General features: G+C 37.3%; 2 protein-coding genes and 2 pseudogenes across 2 annotated transcripts; 1 reads left to right on the forward strand and 3 right to left on the reverse strand.

Moving 5' to 3' along the window:
- Positions 1-2,810: 2,810 nt before the first annotated feature.
- Positions 2,811-4,481, reverse strand: LOC145217851 (intelectin-1-like). Its single transcript, XM_080085191.1, has 2 exons — positions 3,852-4,481; positions 2,811-3,149 (listed from the first exon to the last, which is right to left on the reverse strand). The coding sequence occupies exons 1-2, from the start codon at positions 4,479-4,481 to the stop codon at positions 2,916-2,918; spliced, it is 864 nt and encodes a 287-aa protein (XP_079941317.1). The 3' UTR covers positions 2,811-2,915.
- Positions 4,482-5,720: 1,239 nt separating this feature from the next.
- On the reverse strand, positions 5,721-6,834 carry LOC145219920 (intelectin-1 pseudogene; annotated as a pseudogene).
- Positions 6,835-7,850: 1,016 nt separating this feature from the next.
- Positions 7,851-8,542, reverse strand: LOC145217850 (intelectin-1b pseudogene; annotated as a pseudogene).
- Positions 8,505-15,751, forward strand: LOC145217848 (solute carrier family 25 member 44-like). Its single transcript, XM_080085189.1, has 6 exons — positions 8,505-10,700; positions 10,802-10,912; positions 10,972-11,052; positions 11,459-11,589; positions 12,047-12,383; positions 13,713-15,751. The coding sequence occupies exons 1-6, from the start codon at positions 10,563-10,565 to the stop codon at positions 14,004-14,006; spliced, it is 1,092 nt and encodes a 363-aa protein (XP_079941315.1). The 5' UTR covers positions 8,505-10,562; the 3' UTR covers positions 14,007-15,751.
- The last annotated feature ends 830 nt before the right edge of the window (positions 15,752-16,581 follow it).

Below are 16,581 nucleotides of genomic sequence, written 5' to 3' on the forward strand. Positions count from 1 at the left end.
AATGTCAAGTAAAAATACTGGGGGTGCTGCAGCTCCGCAGCCCCCTCGCACGAGCCGCCCCTGACTGGTTCCGTCATTGTATTGCGTGTATTGTACCCCACGCTTTGTCACATTCCTTGTAAAATCCTGTCAATTTTTAATCTCTCTGTTACAAAAAAAACCCTAATTTTACGATGCTCATTTTATTACCACTAGTGTAAAGTTGATGTCAAATTACCAGCAGTATTACCATGGGGTTGGTTACTCATTAAGATGAAACCATTGTGGTTCTGTGTCTTTTGGACTTTACGGGGTTGTTGTGATCGTCAACTTTTTATGACAATATAATGTCATATAGCTTGCATCGTATGTTACATTTTTTTCTTGTTTGTAGCATGGCCAAAGGGATTAGTGCATTAGCTCATGAAGACGTTCTTTACGTGGTCACAGATTTGTAACCTAAAATATTGTTGCGAGCGACACTGTCCCTAAAATTTGTTACCAATAGGGAAAATGCATAGAGCATCGTTCCCCAAGTTATGGTCAGCTCATTTTAGAGTCGACTTTGCGTGATACATTTGACTTTATGTCCTTCATGCTGTAACAAAAATCTGGTTACAAACTTGCTTTAATTCTACAGATTGTGCAAATGTTTTGAAATTGACCATCGCAAAGAAAGGTTTATTCATAAGCATTTGGTTTTTATGATAATTCTAAACCTGTCTGTTTCATTTGGCTTTAAACCTATTGGTGATATGGCTTTGTTGTAACCTGTCTTGGTCTGCTGCTCTCTGTCATCAATTATAAAACGTAATGAGAATTTTAGCAGTTATCGACCTGTTGAAAGCAAAACTGTTGACCGAAAGAACAAATAAGCCATCTTTCATCAAATTAAACTAAAGTCACCAAGACGCAAATGAGACTCTAATATTATGCAAGAGGACTAACTTGGCTTATGATTTAAAGAACTGACTTAATTGTTAAGATTTGTCACCCTTTTTAGTGGTATAGTTCAAATCAGTGTCACACATCAACATAGTCACACCTCATCTCATATTTGTTTGCTTTATAATTGAGTGCTGCATTTACTTCTATGAAAGTAGGCGCGCCTTCCCTTCTACCTGTGCTCTAATATCATTGTTTCTTAGCAGGATGGCGTATATGTGACGTCACGCGTTGGTTGCTGAGAGCTTACGAGAGTTCTATATGCCTTATAGGCATAATTTGCGCTTAAAATCTAGTTACACAAGTAAGAAGGGTTCAAGTTTTTCCATCAAATGGCAGTTGATGTTGTTTTGGGATATTTTACGTTCTTGTTTTAATTTTGAGCATTTCTCGGCGGTCATCACACATTCGTCAAGTCGAATCACCGATTTTATTTGGCACTTCAAAATTACTTGTTGTGCAAGTTATAATTACTTATCATGCGTCGTTGATTTAGCGATAAAAGATCAAGAAAGTTAAATCGATCATAGTTAGGTCGACGCTGTTTATATCTCCCGTCCCGTTCCCAGACGCCGCCATTCCACTAAAATCGCCGCAGTTAAAATCCCGCTCCCAGAATGTAGTTCCTCCAATACAGGCATGCTCAAAGTCACGCCAAGTTGGATCAACTTTTACTCCAGGACAGAGAGCATTGGCATTTTGAGAATCTTCAACAGTTCGAAACTAAATACAATTGTTGCGTTACAATTGTTGCATAACGCGTGGCTTACTGTGTTCAAATCGTTAGCTAGTTTTTGAATGCTTCGAGGTTTTGGTGCTGAAACACATTCGGGGTTGGAGATTTTTAGTTGTGCCGTCGGAAAAAACAAACAAATGTTTTGATTTTACTACGTTTTGATAATGGATTAGGTTAAAGTTGTTTCGAAATGATTAATTAATCGAATTTAATCAACTTCGTTTAATCTATCATCTGCTCATTATCCCAGGATTATGAGTATATTTTTGTCGCAAGACTAACATTGCGGTTCATAAATATTTGTTCACGCGTCAGAACCATCAGAGTAGCTGGAATTGACGTTGTGAGAAAGTTTACATGTGGAAACGCAGCACGTAACGTTGTGTGGTGAAATAAAGTTCAACTGATATATCTAAAGTTTTACGGACTAAAGGTTGTTTCTTGCTGACGAAGTATTAGCCAGAGAGACTTTCAAGACATGTTTTTGTATTGAGCATCAAATCTCTGGTCACACCATCGATACTTAAACATTCGAAACGCCATTATTTGGTTGTCAAACCCACAAAGTGTAAAATAGGTATGGCTTTGTCCTTTTGTTGACATTTCAAATTAAAAAAAAATTCTTTACCAGATCATTTTTGTTGTATGTTTCGGGTGCTTTATTAATGAACCTTACTCTATGCTAACTCTAATGATATTTCCCAACACGACAGGGTTGACCTACACAAAACTCAATACTCATTCAAGCAGTGACAAAAGTTAAACGTTATGAATTTTAAACATTATATTTTGCGATGTAAAATGTTAGTTGTTGGCACTTTTAATCATTACGCGATAATTTTCTTCTGTCAGCCTTTTTGGAAACGGTTTAATCTCGTCACTAATCTTAAGTTGCTGTCAAGTGCGTTGCCACTACTTAAGAGTAGAGTGCGTCACCTCACTTGTGAGTTTACTTTGCACAAAATCTCACTGGATGACGCCACTGAGCAATATGCAGCCATCGAGAAATATTGCTGTGTTTTGTTTACCACACAAATTAGTGGAATGTATCACATACGTTTTACACCTTATAGAGTGTTTTATTTTTTAACTTCGGCGGATCCCGAGTATTTTTGTTGATACTTCTATATCCAACAATGTTTTTGTGCAGTTGTCTATGGTCAGCATTTATTCGAAACAATGAATGATAGAATCGTTTTATTGATTACCTGTAAATTACACCTTGTTCAATTAATGGTTATTTGTTATTGTTGGGTTAACGATAATAAATCAAAAATGTTGTCTCGATCAACGTTTTGTCGACACTGAGGCTAGTTCCTGTTCCGTATCCATCCGCTGCCATTCCACTAAAATCTCCACAGTTAAAATCGCTGCCCCAGAATCCACTTCCTCCGATACAAGCATTTTGATAGTTCTGTTTTCCTGATGTGTCAACCTTTACACCGGGGCAGATGGCATTGATGTTTTGCCAATCATTAACGGTTCGAAACTAAAAATAAATTGGTGACATTCATTATTACGTTGTCTGATGCTGTCACGGTTCTTTTTTTATTTTTTGTATCTCTTGATCCTTGTCACAAATATTCTAGACCGCCCAATGATAATATCCTGCCACCCAGTTCTCAAGCGACGTTATCCCAAAACGGCTGGAGGTTAACTGTGTGGGTCAAGTCTTTTGTTGCGAATGGCCGTTTCACACCGTCAAGTCTTTTGTTGCGAATCGCCGTTCACACTACCACTTCTTTTGTTTATGTGTTCAATGTGCCAACTTATCAGGTCGCGCTGTTACGGGGTGCAAGTCATCATTGTTTTATCTGAAGGAAATCGTCACAGTGAGTTAACGCCTTTTTCCCCGTTATTGTTACGCATGCTATATAAGAGCGCCCATCTAATAACATGATATACATAGAATATAAGATAGAATTGAGAGATAACTGCGAAGTAGTGCTGGATTGTTTGTTTGTCGTTTTGAGTACGTATGGTTGAACGTGAATAAATGTAAAAGGAAAGGGTTTGCCGCCGATCAGAGTACACGAGCGTTAGTCGTTAAAGGAACTTCCGATAGTCAGTCCCAAACTTTTGCGTATCCGTGAAATCGGAAACGTGACAATCCTAAACCCTTCCGATCATTACAATCGCAAAAAAACGCATTATCTTGAAACGGGAGGATTCCAAAAAATTCTTGTATAACCTGTATATATCCTGCTGTTAAATAAGCTTGGATGCCCGTCCCAAAGTGGGAAAGAGTATCAGCGGGTGATCCTTTATCGTATTTGGCCTGAAAACTTGGTCCGTTGTCGCTTGCAGGGTTATACACGCCTTGTCGTATTGGATAGTAACTTTGAAATAGATTTTGGAGATTTCCGCCAAAGCTAGTGAGGAAATGACCATAGGTTCTGTATCTTAGATACGAGTTGCTTCTCCACATCGACAATGGGGTATTATTTGGAACCTGCCAAATCATAATGTCCTTGGCGTCATCGATGGAAAAATAAGCCAAGCTTTTGAAGTCGTCACTGGTTGCAGATGCAACGTTGCCAAATGTTTTTAGATTCTCCCAATTTCCATCTCCATGATTTGTTAGTTCATTGTTACCTTGTTCACTGGACCACTTATCTCCAACTGTGCATCTTCCGTTATCGTGTGCGTTGTTTTCATGTATTGATGCAACCAGAGTCCATCCTCCACCGTCGGTGAGCATGTCGCAGTAGGTTTGGTACTCGACTCCATCTGTTGTGTTGAGGTTGTACACACCACTCCGATACGTTTTACCCTTCATGTCTTTACAGGACTGCATTCCGTCTGTGGAGAAAAATGTCATTGTTCAACTTGGTGTTAATGCGTCAGATTTGTAGTGTTATGTTTATGATAGACATTATTGTTTTTTGTACTTACGTGAGAAAGACACATTTGCCAACAGCAAAACAAAGAATTCCAGAAGCTTAAACATTGTTTTTTTTCTTAATCACTTATTTTTTTCCAATCTAAATCAACACATATAAATGAAAACTTTTTTGTAATTGTGAAACATCATTAAACCCCACGAAGTTAACGCCCTGCAAGCGCCGTCTTTGTGGCAGAATCTATGAACATAACTGATGCGACTTGTTGTTCAGAGTTTCCGCAGGACTTGGAAACTTGTCAATAATTTTCTAAGTTTTAAGCATAACTACCGATGGGTCGTAGCTGTGTATGTATGTTTGCAAATCGTTAAGGCAAACAATGCAAAGAAACAATTCGTTGAACGTTGTGATGATTTAAGTCGATGGTGGCGCAAATTTATTACTTTTTACGACCACTGCCTTTGTCCTAGTTACCTACTTGATCTGCCATTTGCAACGAAGTTTGATTTTGCGAGCGCTTTCTTTCCATTTAAACATTATCGATCTTCCACGATTTGGTGTCAAAATTTTTCAGAATCAGTTTTCAAAGCTGTCGGTGTTTCAGGTCTAGGCGTATTTCCTTAATTAGTTTTTGCAATTCTAAGCTTGCAAATGTTAGAAAATTTAAATCAAAATGATTTGCCTTGATCGGTTCAGTTTTGACAAAGCGTACAAACAAATTGGTCGTTTTTGTAGTTTTTCATTATAAATTTGGACGGAAACCTATTTTTACATACTTTCGAGAATGTCACGCATCTTAGTTAGATTCAATCCCGTCTTAGTTGATCATGTTAATTTCTGTTTTTCTTGTTACACTTTTTCTTCTATGCAGATACGTGCGCACTCCCTTCTGTCTTTACCTGACCCACATGTACATCATTGTGTCTTCGAGTGATGACGTAGATGTGACGTCATGCAGTGGCGTTTGTAAGCATTCGAGAATGTATTCGATCTCACAGACAAACTTTGCAGGCAAAATTCAATTCAAAATATGAACAATTCAGAGTTTTCAAAAGCAAGAAGCTGATCTTATTTATTCTTATCAACGTTTAAATTTCTGATATTGTATCATAGGTTTATTGATGATCAGCACACATTTGTGGGTTAAAACATTTTGTTTTATTCAGCACCTTGGAAATTACTCATCATGTGCATTATTGTCACTCCGTATCAGAGTGCTAACGGTAAAAGATCAAGAAAGCTGTCTCGATCAAAGTTTTGTCGACACTGAGGCCAGTTCCTGTTCCGTAACCGTCCGTTGTCATTCCACTGAAATCTCCGCAGTGTATAGCGCCGCCCCAAAACGAGCTTCCACCAATACATGAATGTTGGTAACCATCCCGTGCTGGGTCGACTTTAACGCCAGGACATATGGCATTGACTTGTTGGGTACCATTAACTGTTCGGAACTGCAAAACACGGATTGCTATTATAAGTCTATCTAATTTTTGTCGCTTCGCCATGTATACACACCTTGTTTTATTGGATAGTAACTTTAAAACAGATTTTGAAGGTTGCCGCCCAATTTGTTGAGGAACTGGCCATAGGTTCTATATCGAAGATACGAGTTGCTTCTCCACATCGATAATGGGGTATTATTTGGAACCTGCCAGATCATAATGTCCTTGGCGTCATCGATGGAAAAATAAGCCAAGCTCTTGAAGTCGTCACTTGGTTGCAGATGCAACGTTGCCAAAAATTTTTAGATTCTCCCAATTTCCATCGCCGTCTTTGGTTGATTCATTGTTACCTTGCTCACTGGACCACTTATCTCCAACTGTGCATCTTCCGTTATCGTGTGCGTTGTTTTCATGTATTGATGCAACCAGAGTCCATCCTCCACCGTCGGTGATCATGTCGCAGAAAGTTTGGTACTCAACTTCATCTGTTGTGGTTAGATTGTACATACCACTCCGAAACGTCTTTCCCTTAATTTTTCACAGGATTGTATTCCGTCTGTGAAAAAAAAATCTTTTTGTACAACTTTATATGATTATGTACGTGAAACTTAAATTGCTTTTGTTATGTTGAACTTATTGTTTCTTTGTACTTACGTGAGAAAGACAAACTTGCTGACAGGAAGACACAGAACTTTAAGAACGTGAACATTGTTTTTCCTTCCGAATACTGGTGCAGTAATACCTTTTTATAATGTTAATTAACACATATAAATAAAAACAAAACAGTTTTTATACATTAATTTTTTTTAACCTTACTAACGTTATTTAAAACCCTACAAGCGCCATGTCTTTGTAGCAGAATCTGTGAACATAACTGATGCTGAGTTGTCATATTTATATGGTTCCCACAGGACTAGGAAATTTGTTGATATATTTCTAAGTTTCAAATATTAATATTAATGGTCTGTAGGCCTACCTGTAAGTTAATCAAATATTGGAATAGTATTAAACTCATCAACTACAAACACAGCAGTGGTGTTTTGTTGCTGGATTATTGTTAGCCTATTTGCAAGTGTTTGTAGTAAGGTTTTACTCTTTAAGTACCTAGAAATCTTGCGACACTGAACAAATCATACTCATCATGCCACAGATGTTTTTCGATAAAGAAGGCGCGCCTACAAAACTGATCACATGTGTCCGTGTGGTGTGTCCTAACTCAGTGGATCCCAAACTGTGGGCCATGGCCCAGTACTGGGCCACCAAGACATTTTCAATGGGCCACAGAGCCATGTGAACAGATTCTACTGTTTTGTTATACTGTAGATATTATGCACTTTGTTTTGAAAAACATGATATTTGCAAAGAATTCCGTATCTTGTAGCCAAATTTCAGGAGCATGTATCTCATTAAAAATAAATTGCTAGAAACCGTTTCGCCTGTCTTTGAGTTATTTTTTTGTGCCTAAATTTACAGCACGTGTTGAGCCACGAATCGCTATTAAATAGACATTACGCATAGTTTTTGAAATCAAGAGACTGATTTTAACAATTCGCATTTTAAGTTCTGATTATGTAACCATCTACTGCCATTCCACTGAAATCTCCGCAGTTGAAAACAGAGCCCCAGTATCCACTTGTACCGATGCAAGTTTGTGGGTAACCGCCCCATGTAGGGTCGACCTTTACTCCAGGACAGAGAGCATTAATGTTTTGCGCACTGTTCACAGTACGAAACTGAAATAAAATATCAATAATTATTTGTTAAACGATTATATGCCCAATTAGGAATATGTTTCCGCTTTTATCCGCAAAAAGACCCCAAAAGCGCTTTTTCGCAAGTCTTGGTCCAAAATTTTAGGATCAATGCAAATAACCAACTATACATACCCTCTTTTGAATGTACCAACTAACTACACATAAGGCCTAAACGTAAACGCATTATCCTAAAAAGGGAGGTTTCAAAACAAACTCCTGCATAACCTGTATATATCCTGCTGTTAAATACATTTGGGTTTCCGTTCCGAAGTGGGAAAGAGTATCAGCTGGCGATCCTTCATCGTATTTGACTGGAAAACTTGGTCCGCTGTCGCTTCCAGAGGTATAAATTCCTTGTTTAATAGGATAGTAGCTTTGAAATAAATTTTGCAGGTTACCGCCTAACCCAGAAAGGAATTGACCATAGGTTCTATATCGAAGATACGAGTTGCTTCTCCACATCGACAATGGGGTATTATTTGGAACCTGCCAGATCATAATGTCCTTGGCGTCATCGATGGAAAAATAAGCCAAGCTTTTGAAGTCGTCACTGGTTGCAGATGCAACGTTGCCGAAAGTTTTTAGATTCTCCCAATTTCCGTCACCATGATTTGTTAGTTCATTGTTACCTTGTTCACTGGACCACTTATCTCCAACTGTGCATCTTCCGTTATCATGTGCGTTGTTTTCATGTATTGATGCAACCAGAGTCCATCCTCCACCGTCGGTGAGCATGTCGCAGTAGGTTTGGTACTCGACTCCATCTGTTGTGTTGAGATTGTACACACCACTCCGAAATGTTTTTCCCTTCATTCCTTCACAAGTTAAAAGTGCCCCTGCAAAAATACTAATGTTTTTGTTTCCAAAATAGACCAAGTTTTATTATTTGTTAAAGCGGTGTTTAGGTGGTGATCAGGACAAACAACATCAAAACATGCTTAAACTTACAAGCAGTGTTGGCGACTGCAAACAAAAAAAGTATTATCCGCAACATAGTTTTCAGGTTCTAGAAAGTTCTGCAATGAAAGAAACAACATGGTAAAAGTTGTTGGTTTAATTTAAATTTGTCGTTTAACTGGTATGCTTTACACCTAATACTTCTTGCTAGTTGCAGCTAAACCATTTTCTACTAAGGCTAAAAAAGTCTTGTCCTTCTTGTTTCAGAGCCTTAAGTACTTGATTACTGACCAGGTCATATTTTTCACCAGCTATTTAAAGGCAAAATGCTACGTTAATTGGATCTCCCATCTATGGTTTTCTTAGGACATTTCTCCCTCCATCCATATATTTATCACAAGGCTAACATTAAAGCGTTGATAAGCGTTTGTGTACTTTTGTATTAAGTGGATAAACTGGAATCGGACGTGTGGAAAGCTGTATTCCTTTTGTGCACGGTATTGTTTATCAAACATTTTTACTCCGGGGCCTACTTCTTGACCCTCTTGGTACACACCGCATCACAAGTAAAACATGCTGATGTCTTGATGTAGGCTATTTCAGTCTCGTGAGAAAATGTGCACATGAAAACACAACAAATAAAAGGTTGATTACTTGGTCCGAAGTGGAAAAGGGCATGATCCTTCATCTTATGTGTTTGAAAACGTTGTTTATCGGCGCTTTTCCATGCATGCACGCCTTGTCTTATTGCATAGTAGCTTTTCAACATATTTTGGAGATTTAGAAACTTAATTTAGCATGCACGTTAAACGCAATGAAAGTGGCCGCTACCTGACCGCAGTGTGCACAACTCATTACATAAACACTTATTTGAAAACAAAAAGGGGTACATGCTGCATTTAAATTGTGATTTTGAGATACATACATTCTTAATAACACCCCGGGGTTTAATTGTCCGCCTTTAAAAATATTTGGTGCACGAAGACAATACGGAAGTTTAACTTGTTCCAACTATATACGTACAGATCATCGGATATGTTTCATTCGGATGACCCTACAGTTAGCTGCATTGTCTTTTATTTCATCATGTAATGAAAACAGCGAAAACCATTATTTAATTACGTTTTGCTTAGTGTTGGTGCTGTCAGCTTGTTCAAAACGTTTTGATAGATACTTGCCCGCAAAATTGCGAAGACCAGCAAAAAATAAGAAAGAAGTCATAAAATTGTAAGAAATACCGAAGCATTGACGTAAACTGATGATGTCGCATTGACCAGTGACGTCACTGTGTGTGTGACGTATTCAGGTTATGACATAGTTCATTATATGTAAAGATTGTCACAGTAGATCAAAGGCTTATGAAGCTATTACGTTTGTACAATAAAGTACACCATACCTCCTATAAGAGAAGATAATGTTTATAGTTCTGTGATTCTCAAACTATGTGGCGTGAGAGATTTCCAAGTGTCGTGCAAGATATTTTATATTTTAAAGTGGAAACATTGTCTGGTGCTAAAGACTTGATGGTTAGATAATAGTAAACATAACAACGCTTTAAAGTTCATATTTTGGTTATCGGTACTAAAAATCATCCTTACCCACCACAATAAGGTTGAAAATTAACATTCTTTGAACAACTTTTGTTATTTTTAACTGCGAAATGTGCCATGGAAAGGACATTAGTTCTTTATGTATCTTTATATTGTATAGTTCTTTAATGTGCCACAAGTCTAAAAAGTTTGAGAACCACTCGTTTAGTTAGTGTGTATTGTCTTTAATCATGGATAAAAGGCTAAATATTTGACTCACCAAAGTTTCAGTTGTAGGTGTAGAAATTAGCTTTTAATGGGAGTGTGATGTTGATGATGTATTGCCAAATATGAGATTGTATTCCAAAACCTCATCCAATACAACGAATTACTGTCATATTCTTTGACATTGTAAAAGTGGAGTTAAGAAAAATAAAACCATGAAGGAAGGAAAAAATATCCAAATTATTGAGTGGACCGATTTGGACAAGAAAAAGTTTTATGCTTATGGATTGGCCATGTCTGGTGTTTTGAGGTTTACAATTTACCCAATGAACCTTGTCAAGACGCGGTTACAGGTGACATTTTGTTCTTGTTTTTGCACAATGATTCCCCCACACTACACTATAGCGAAAGATATATTATAGCCAACAAATCAATTAATACAAGTGATTTTTAGGCCCAAGAAGGGAAAACTGCATACAATGGTTTGATTGATGCTTTTAAAAAGATTGGAAAAAGGGAAGGCATAAGAGGCTTTTACAAGGGTTTTCCAATAAGTTTATTACAAGTAAGATGATATATTTGTGTTGATAAGGTGACTAGCTTGACAAAGTGTTGTTTATTTAGGTGTTTGCTGGACAACTTTACATCACTGCCTATGAAACTAGCAAACAAACCATTTTTAATAATCAATCCTTAATGGTGCAGGTATGTAAAAGCTCTAAGAGCACAGTGTTTGTATATTTATAAGGCACACTCCCAAATCATATCTACTTGGCATATAGCTTGCATAAGCATGACAAAACTTGAAAGGTCAAACTTGTAAGCCCTGTACTCCCACATATATATATATATATTTAATTTAGCTCAAACCTACAATTTTTTAAAATTTGCCCCACTTGATAGACTTAAACTTTAGTTTATGGTTTTGCCTTTGGTGCTTAAATTTCTTTCCATAAAGTTTGGATTTAAAAGGTATTGTAAAATTTGTATTTGTACGGTTTGAACATCCTTTAGCAAATTGATAATTTTAACACAATAACAATACAGATTTGCTTAAAGTTGCAGTCCATTATGCTTCTGCTCTGTGTAAATTGTCCATGTTGTGTTTCAGCATTTATGTGGTGGTTTTATGGCTTCCACTGTTTCACAAACAATCATGGTACCCGTTGATATTATTGCGCAACACCAACAAGTTTTAGGTTCCAGACATAAAATGACATCTGTGGATCTCAAAAAGACCAAGTAGGTTTCTAACTTATTGGCCATGTGAAACACTTTCACACATAGTGGCCTTGCGAATGGTTTTTTAATATTCAGGTATTGAAAACTATTATTGATGAAATAACAGCCTGAGTAGACTTAAAACAGTGACATGCCTAATTATTCAAACTTTATGTGACGCTTGCTTTGCACCTTTTTATCAATCTTTTGTGTAGCTCGCATGTTTATAAATGGATATAACTGAATTTCACCCCTCATATCGCTGATTTGCCAGACGTTTAAATAATAAAGCTATTTGTCTATTTGAGCCGTCATTTTCCTTATGAAACTTATAAACAGATCCATGTATAGATTCAAAAGTATTTTATTTTAATACTAACCATATAAAGATATGATTGGATGCAAATGATCCTGGAATAAGTGACAATGACAAGTGTGTATTTAACTTTGGAACTTGTTTTTTACCATTATTCCACAGAAACGGAGCCAAAGTTATAGCAACTGAAGCTGTACAAACAAAGAAACTCAGCTTTATCGGACAATCTGTACGCATTTTTAGGCACATATTAAAAACGGAAGGACTTAAAGGCCTGTACAGGGGCTACCTTGTTTCTTTATCCACATACGGAAGCAACAGTGCTTTTTACTGGGGCTTTTACTACCTATACTCTGAACTTTTGGAAGGCGTTCTTCCACACAGTGACAGTTGGGTGCGAGAACAATTTAGGATTTTGTCCGCAGGTCTATTGGGTTCTACCACTGCAGTGTTATTGACAAATCCTCTTGATGTGGTTAGGACAAGATATCAATTACAGGTATGTTACTCTTATATGCACATTTATTTATGTAAACATACTGCTAGTGTATAATGTTTCTGTGTGACAAACTAAGGACTCTGTGCTACACTAGGGTATGAAGCGCACAAAAGTACTTACATTTTTTTCTTAAACATCTTGGTAACATCTGGATATAAGTTCAATGTTATCTTTTTGGCAGCATTGTTATGCTACCAAAATACTTTTTTTCTTTGCAAACATTTTAGTAACCCAGTACCATGCTAGTCAGATGTATTTTTAACAGCTAAACGGCAACATCTGTTTTTAAAACAAACAAACAACCCTTTAAAAAACCTGTCATGCTTTACACCTTTACAATAACAAGTTTATCATCTTCATTTCTAAACTCTTTTCGAAATTTTGTTGTGTTTTGGCTGTTTGGCTAATTACCATTTTCCATTAGTTCTCATGTGGTGTTTCTTTAGCAAATCTTTATGTAATGTTTGTTTGATGACTTTAATTAAAAACACATTTTAGGCGTTATTGCGCGATACTTCAAACAACGTCGCATTTTTACGTTTTGTTACGTGAACGTATCAGTCACGAATATTTTGTCTTGAAAACATTGGTTTCCTTGAAATCTAGTACCATCACTACGTGATTCTATGCATACGTATGTCGACACACATAATACTCCACTGTTCATGTCAAACGCGTTTTTAACAAGCACTCTTTGTGCACCCAAGCCTGGTTGTAGCATTTGAGTGTATTACATATGTAATGTGTTGCGTCAATTGACAATGCATCTGTCTCTTTCCGCTCTAGTGTCAGATTGCAAAAAAATACCACCGGGTGCATTGATGTGCTCAAAAATATGTAATAATTGGAATCGTTTTCCAGTACATTTGAATTCCAAGCGACTCTGCGGGCCGTACTTGGTTGTGGACCACAGGTTGCACACCCCTGCTGTAGATAACGGCTATTAGCGTTGTTTTTATTATTCTTTTCGTTGAACGCCTTTAATAAAATAAGTAATATACAGGAGTAAATAGACATGTAAGTAGTAATGTAAAACACATTGTATTACATCTGTTTTTACACCTCGCTGCTTTGCAATTCAACGTGGTTTCTAATAAATTTTGGCTGATCAAATTCCCCACAACGCAAACATACATTTATCATGGCTGCTTCCATTCTTACCTATTACTTTAAATTGTATGATTTGAATTATGTAATAATCAGCTTTGAAATAAGTATTACACTTCTAGTAAGGCGGTGGTAAGAACAGCTGATTAGGAAATTCATTCCCAAACCGTGACCTATATTCCATGCATTATCACTTATCTGATCTGTATTGCATTTAATTAGGTGGCGAACAGTAGTGGAACATCGGTGGGCAGTTGGCAAATTTTTCGAACTCTACTTAACAAAGAAGGCTACCACGGTCTAACACGTGGCATGTCGGCACGTATCGCCCAATCCTCGATTAGTTCATGTGTCATCGTCCTTGCTTACGAGTACATCAAAAAATCAAGCCTTAATGACGACGCCCGGGCGCGAAACGGCTACGAGACACACCCCCGTACCACCCACAAGATTCTTGACCACTCACGGTACGGCGATATCGATGACGTCAGCCTTGTGCCGACTGCTACCAAATAGCATTTTTTTCATTCTTGCATCAAGAAACCGCAGTTTTTAGCCCTAAGTAAGGGGAAACGTTGCCCTTTGTCGTAAGGCGGTCTTAATATTTTGCCCTGCAGTCAGAAACAAAGTCCCCCGGTCGGCGTATCAAATTATTTTATTGTCTTATTTTAGAAAAAACAACAACTAGCCAATGATTTGGCATGTGTGTGTGTGTGTGTTGTCAGTTGCGAAACTACTTTTATGTTTTATTTATTTATTCTGCGTTTTTCTCCTATCACCGCGTTTGCGTTTTATTTCTGACTTGGCAACAATGCCACGCGCTTCGTTTGACAATTACTCCTAAACAGTAAGGTGAGTAAAACAACAGAGATTGGGATGATGTGTCCAAAACATCACAAAACACTTCTTTTGGACATGTGATGATATGGCTTATGCATTGCGTATATTGTGTGTAATGTAAGTACACCAAAGATTCGTATTGTTTCTATCTAGGTGTGTCCTAGTTGTAGGTTCGATTAAACATGCTCCCAAATTCCTCTTCATAAAGGAATTTCCAGCACCTTTTCTATGTTGCCATTGCACAACCTTTTCTTGGTTATTAACAAAACTGACCGGCAATCAGTATTGTCTAAAAAAACATAACTCCTACTCCACTTTAAAGAGAACGAGTACTACCGAGTTCGACTCTAACTCCTTAAACCCTGCCATGTACGCCGTGCTCTCACACAATGTTAGATGGAACGAGAATGTGTGCAGAAAATTCTATGCAGTTGAATGTGAACGACCAGTAATGCTTGACCTCAAGTCTGTGTTTGCTTAACAGTATGTACATCTTGGTTGCGTTTGTACTTTCGTTCTACATCAATGGTTCTAATAAGTTTTCATGGGCATTTCCACAGAAATTCCCTAAAAAACTTTCTTTCTAAATGCTCATACGCCCAAATTCATATTGAATTTAAACGTTAAAAATTTGAATCTTGTAATAGTTTGCTGGTTGATGTTGTTTGAAAGTTTAAAACTGCATTTTCGGTGAAACAAAAACCAGTTTTGACTTAAACTACATTTGGAAGGTTGGGTAAGAGTTCTAAAAATATTTAAGAACCCCTGGTCTGACACTTGGCATTTGACATGCGTTTATCAATGTTGCATTGGGAGCTGAATTCGTACTTCAATGTTGAATGAACCCAGGTTGATTAAAACAACGCAATTGCAATGTACTTGCGTTTATTCGAAATTTTTTTGCTTGCCGTACGGTAAACAGTGTATAATGTGGTCATAGTGCTTAACATGCGCCCTAAAAAAGTTATGGCGACTTGTTTTACAAAAATGGTTGCAAATACATTTTGTCATCTACTATCTTTTAATATAGCGTTTACATTAGCCCGTGGTAAGTTTGGTTGTCACTTCTCTTGTCTTGGTGATTGCTTCCACCATATCCCATGCTATATTTTCTTGTTCCTTTATGCGCTTGTTTGTCACAAACAAACGTAAGGGAATAGCAAAAACAAACTGATATACATTTGTCGTTGCACCGTTTTTTGTTGTGTGAATTTCGCATGTGATTTTAGGTCAAATTGTTTGTGTGTGTTTTTGTCCTCAAATTTGCTAATTGAATTTCGTCCTTTGCAATGGACATCGTTTCCGATACACACTGTGATTGACTGTCAGGCAAATTCGTGTATTTTAATTGATTTTGTTACGTTGTTTCGTATTGTTGCCACGAACGTAGAATAGATGAAATATACGGCTGTTATCGCAAACATATGATTGAAAAGAATGTTGTTTTTCACTTTTCCAAGTGCTCACATTTGCGTGCTCGAGTGGTAAAGTGCATGTAAAATATTTAGCCACTTGCTGAGGGCAAAGAGTTTTGACGTTATTTATTTAAAAGCCCGAACCACCACAAGACTTTTGCCCTAACAAAGTTTGAAAAAATCTGTGTCGTGCCACCTAGCTTGAAGTTTTTAAAATCAATTTCGTTTGTAAAATGTTTTTATGTTTGAACAATAACGTTAAAAGTTCTATATTGAAAAACCCATAGTTGAACAGTAGGAAACACCAGTACTATGATTGAACAGTAGGGCGCCAAAATATTTAAAAACTGTGATACATAATTAACATTTTTCTGCATTCGTGCAAAGTAATATTGCAAGCATCAAAAACTCTACCTCAAACTATACCCTTGACATCACTATGTGACAAATTGCACACTGTTAGTAAAATCCCTATTATTTGAAATCTTAAGATAATCCCACACAGACGTGTAGAATTATAACATAAGTATAAAGCAACCCTATACCACACACGCGGAGTGAAGAAACCCTATGTATTAACGTTCAAGCGAAGCCAGCCAATTGCATTTAAGTCACTGAACTTTCTTGAAGCGCTAGGGTCAAGCTTATGTAAGTAATGACTACCCAATATGAGATAGCGTCGCTCAAAAATGTGTACTTTAATATGAGTGCTTATTGGCTAAAAAAACAAGACGCTATGATCTACTCTTCACGGTGGTCCTGATTTTGAGGTGGATTGTGCTACGTTGGCTGCTCAGGAAAATGCTTTAGGGAAAGAAAGGCGCCGGGCAGTGCTG

This window comes from Phallusia mammillata, chromosome 3 (assembly GCF_965637545.1).
Source record: "Phallusia mammillata chromosome 3, kaPhaMamm4.hap1.1, whole genome shotgun sequence".
NCBI classification, from domain to species: Eukaryota; Metazoa; Chordata; class Ascidiacea; order Phlebobranchia; family Ascidiidae; genus Phallusia; species Phallusia mammillata.

Excerpts from the sequence above, each read along its gene's own strand:
- LOC145217848 (XM_080085189.1), top strand. The coding sequence starts at position 10,563 with ATGAAGGAAGGAAAAAATATCCAAATTATTGAGTGGACCGATTTGGAC. Across the intron at positions 10,701-10,801 it reads TTGTCAAGACGCGGTTACAG|GCCCAAGAAGGGAAAACTGC; the intron begins GTGACATTTTGT and ends AGTGATTTTTAG. Across the intron at positions 11,053-11,458 it reads ATCAATCCTTAATGGTGCAG|CATTTATGTGGTGGTTTTAT; the intron begins GTATGTAAAAGC and ends GTTGTGTTTCAG.
- LOC145217851 (XM_080085191.1), bottom strand. The coding sequence starts at position 4,481 with ATGACATTTTTCTCCACAGACGGAATGCAGTCCTGTAAAGACATGAAG. Across the intron at positions 3,150-3,851 it reads TAACAGCAGGATATATACAG|TTTCGAACCGTTAATGATTG; the intron begins GTTATACAAGAA and ends ATTTATTTTTAG.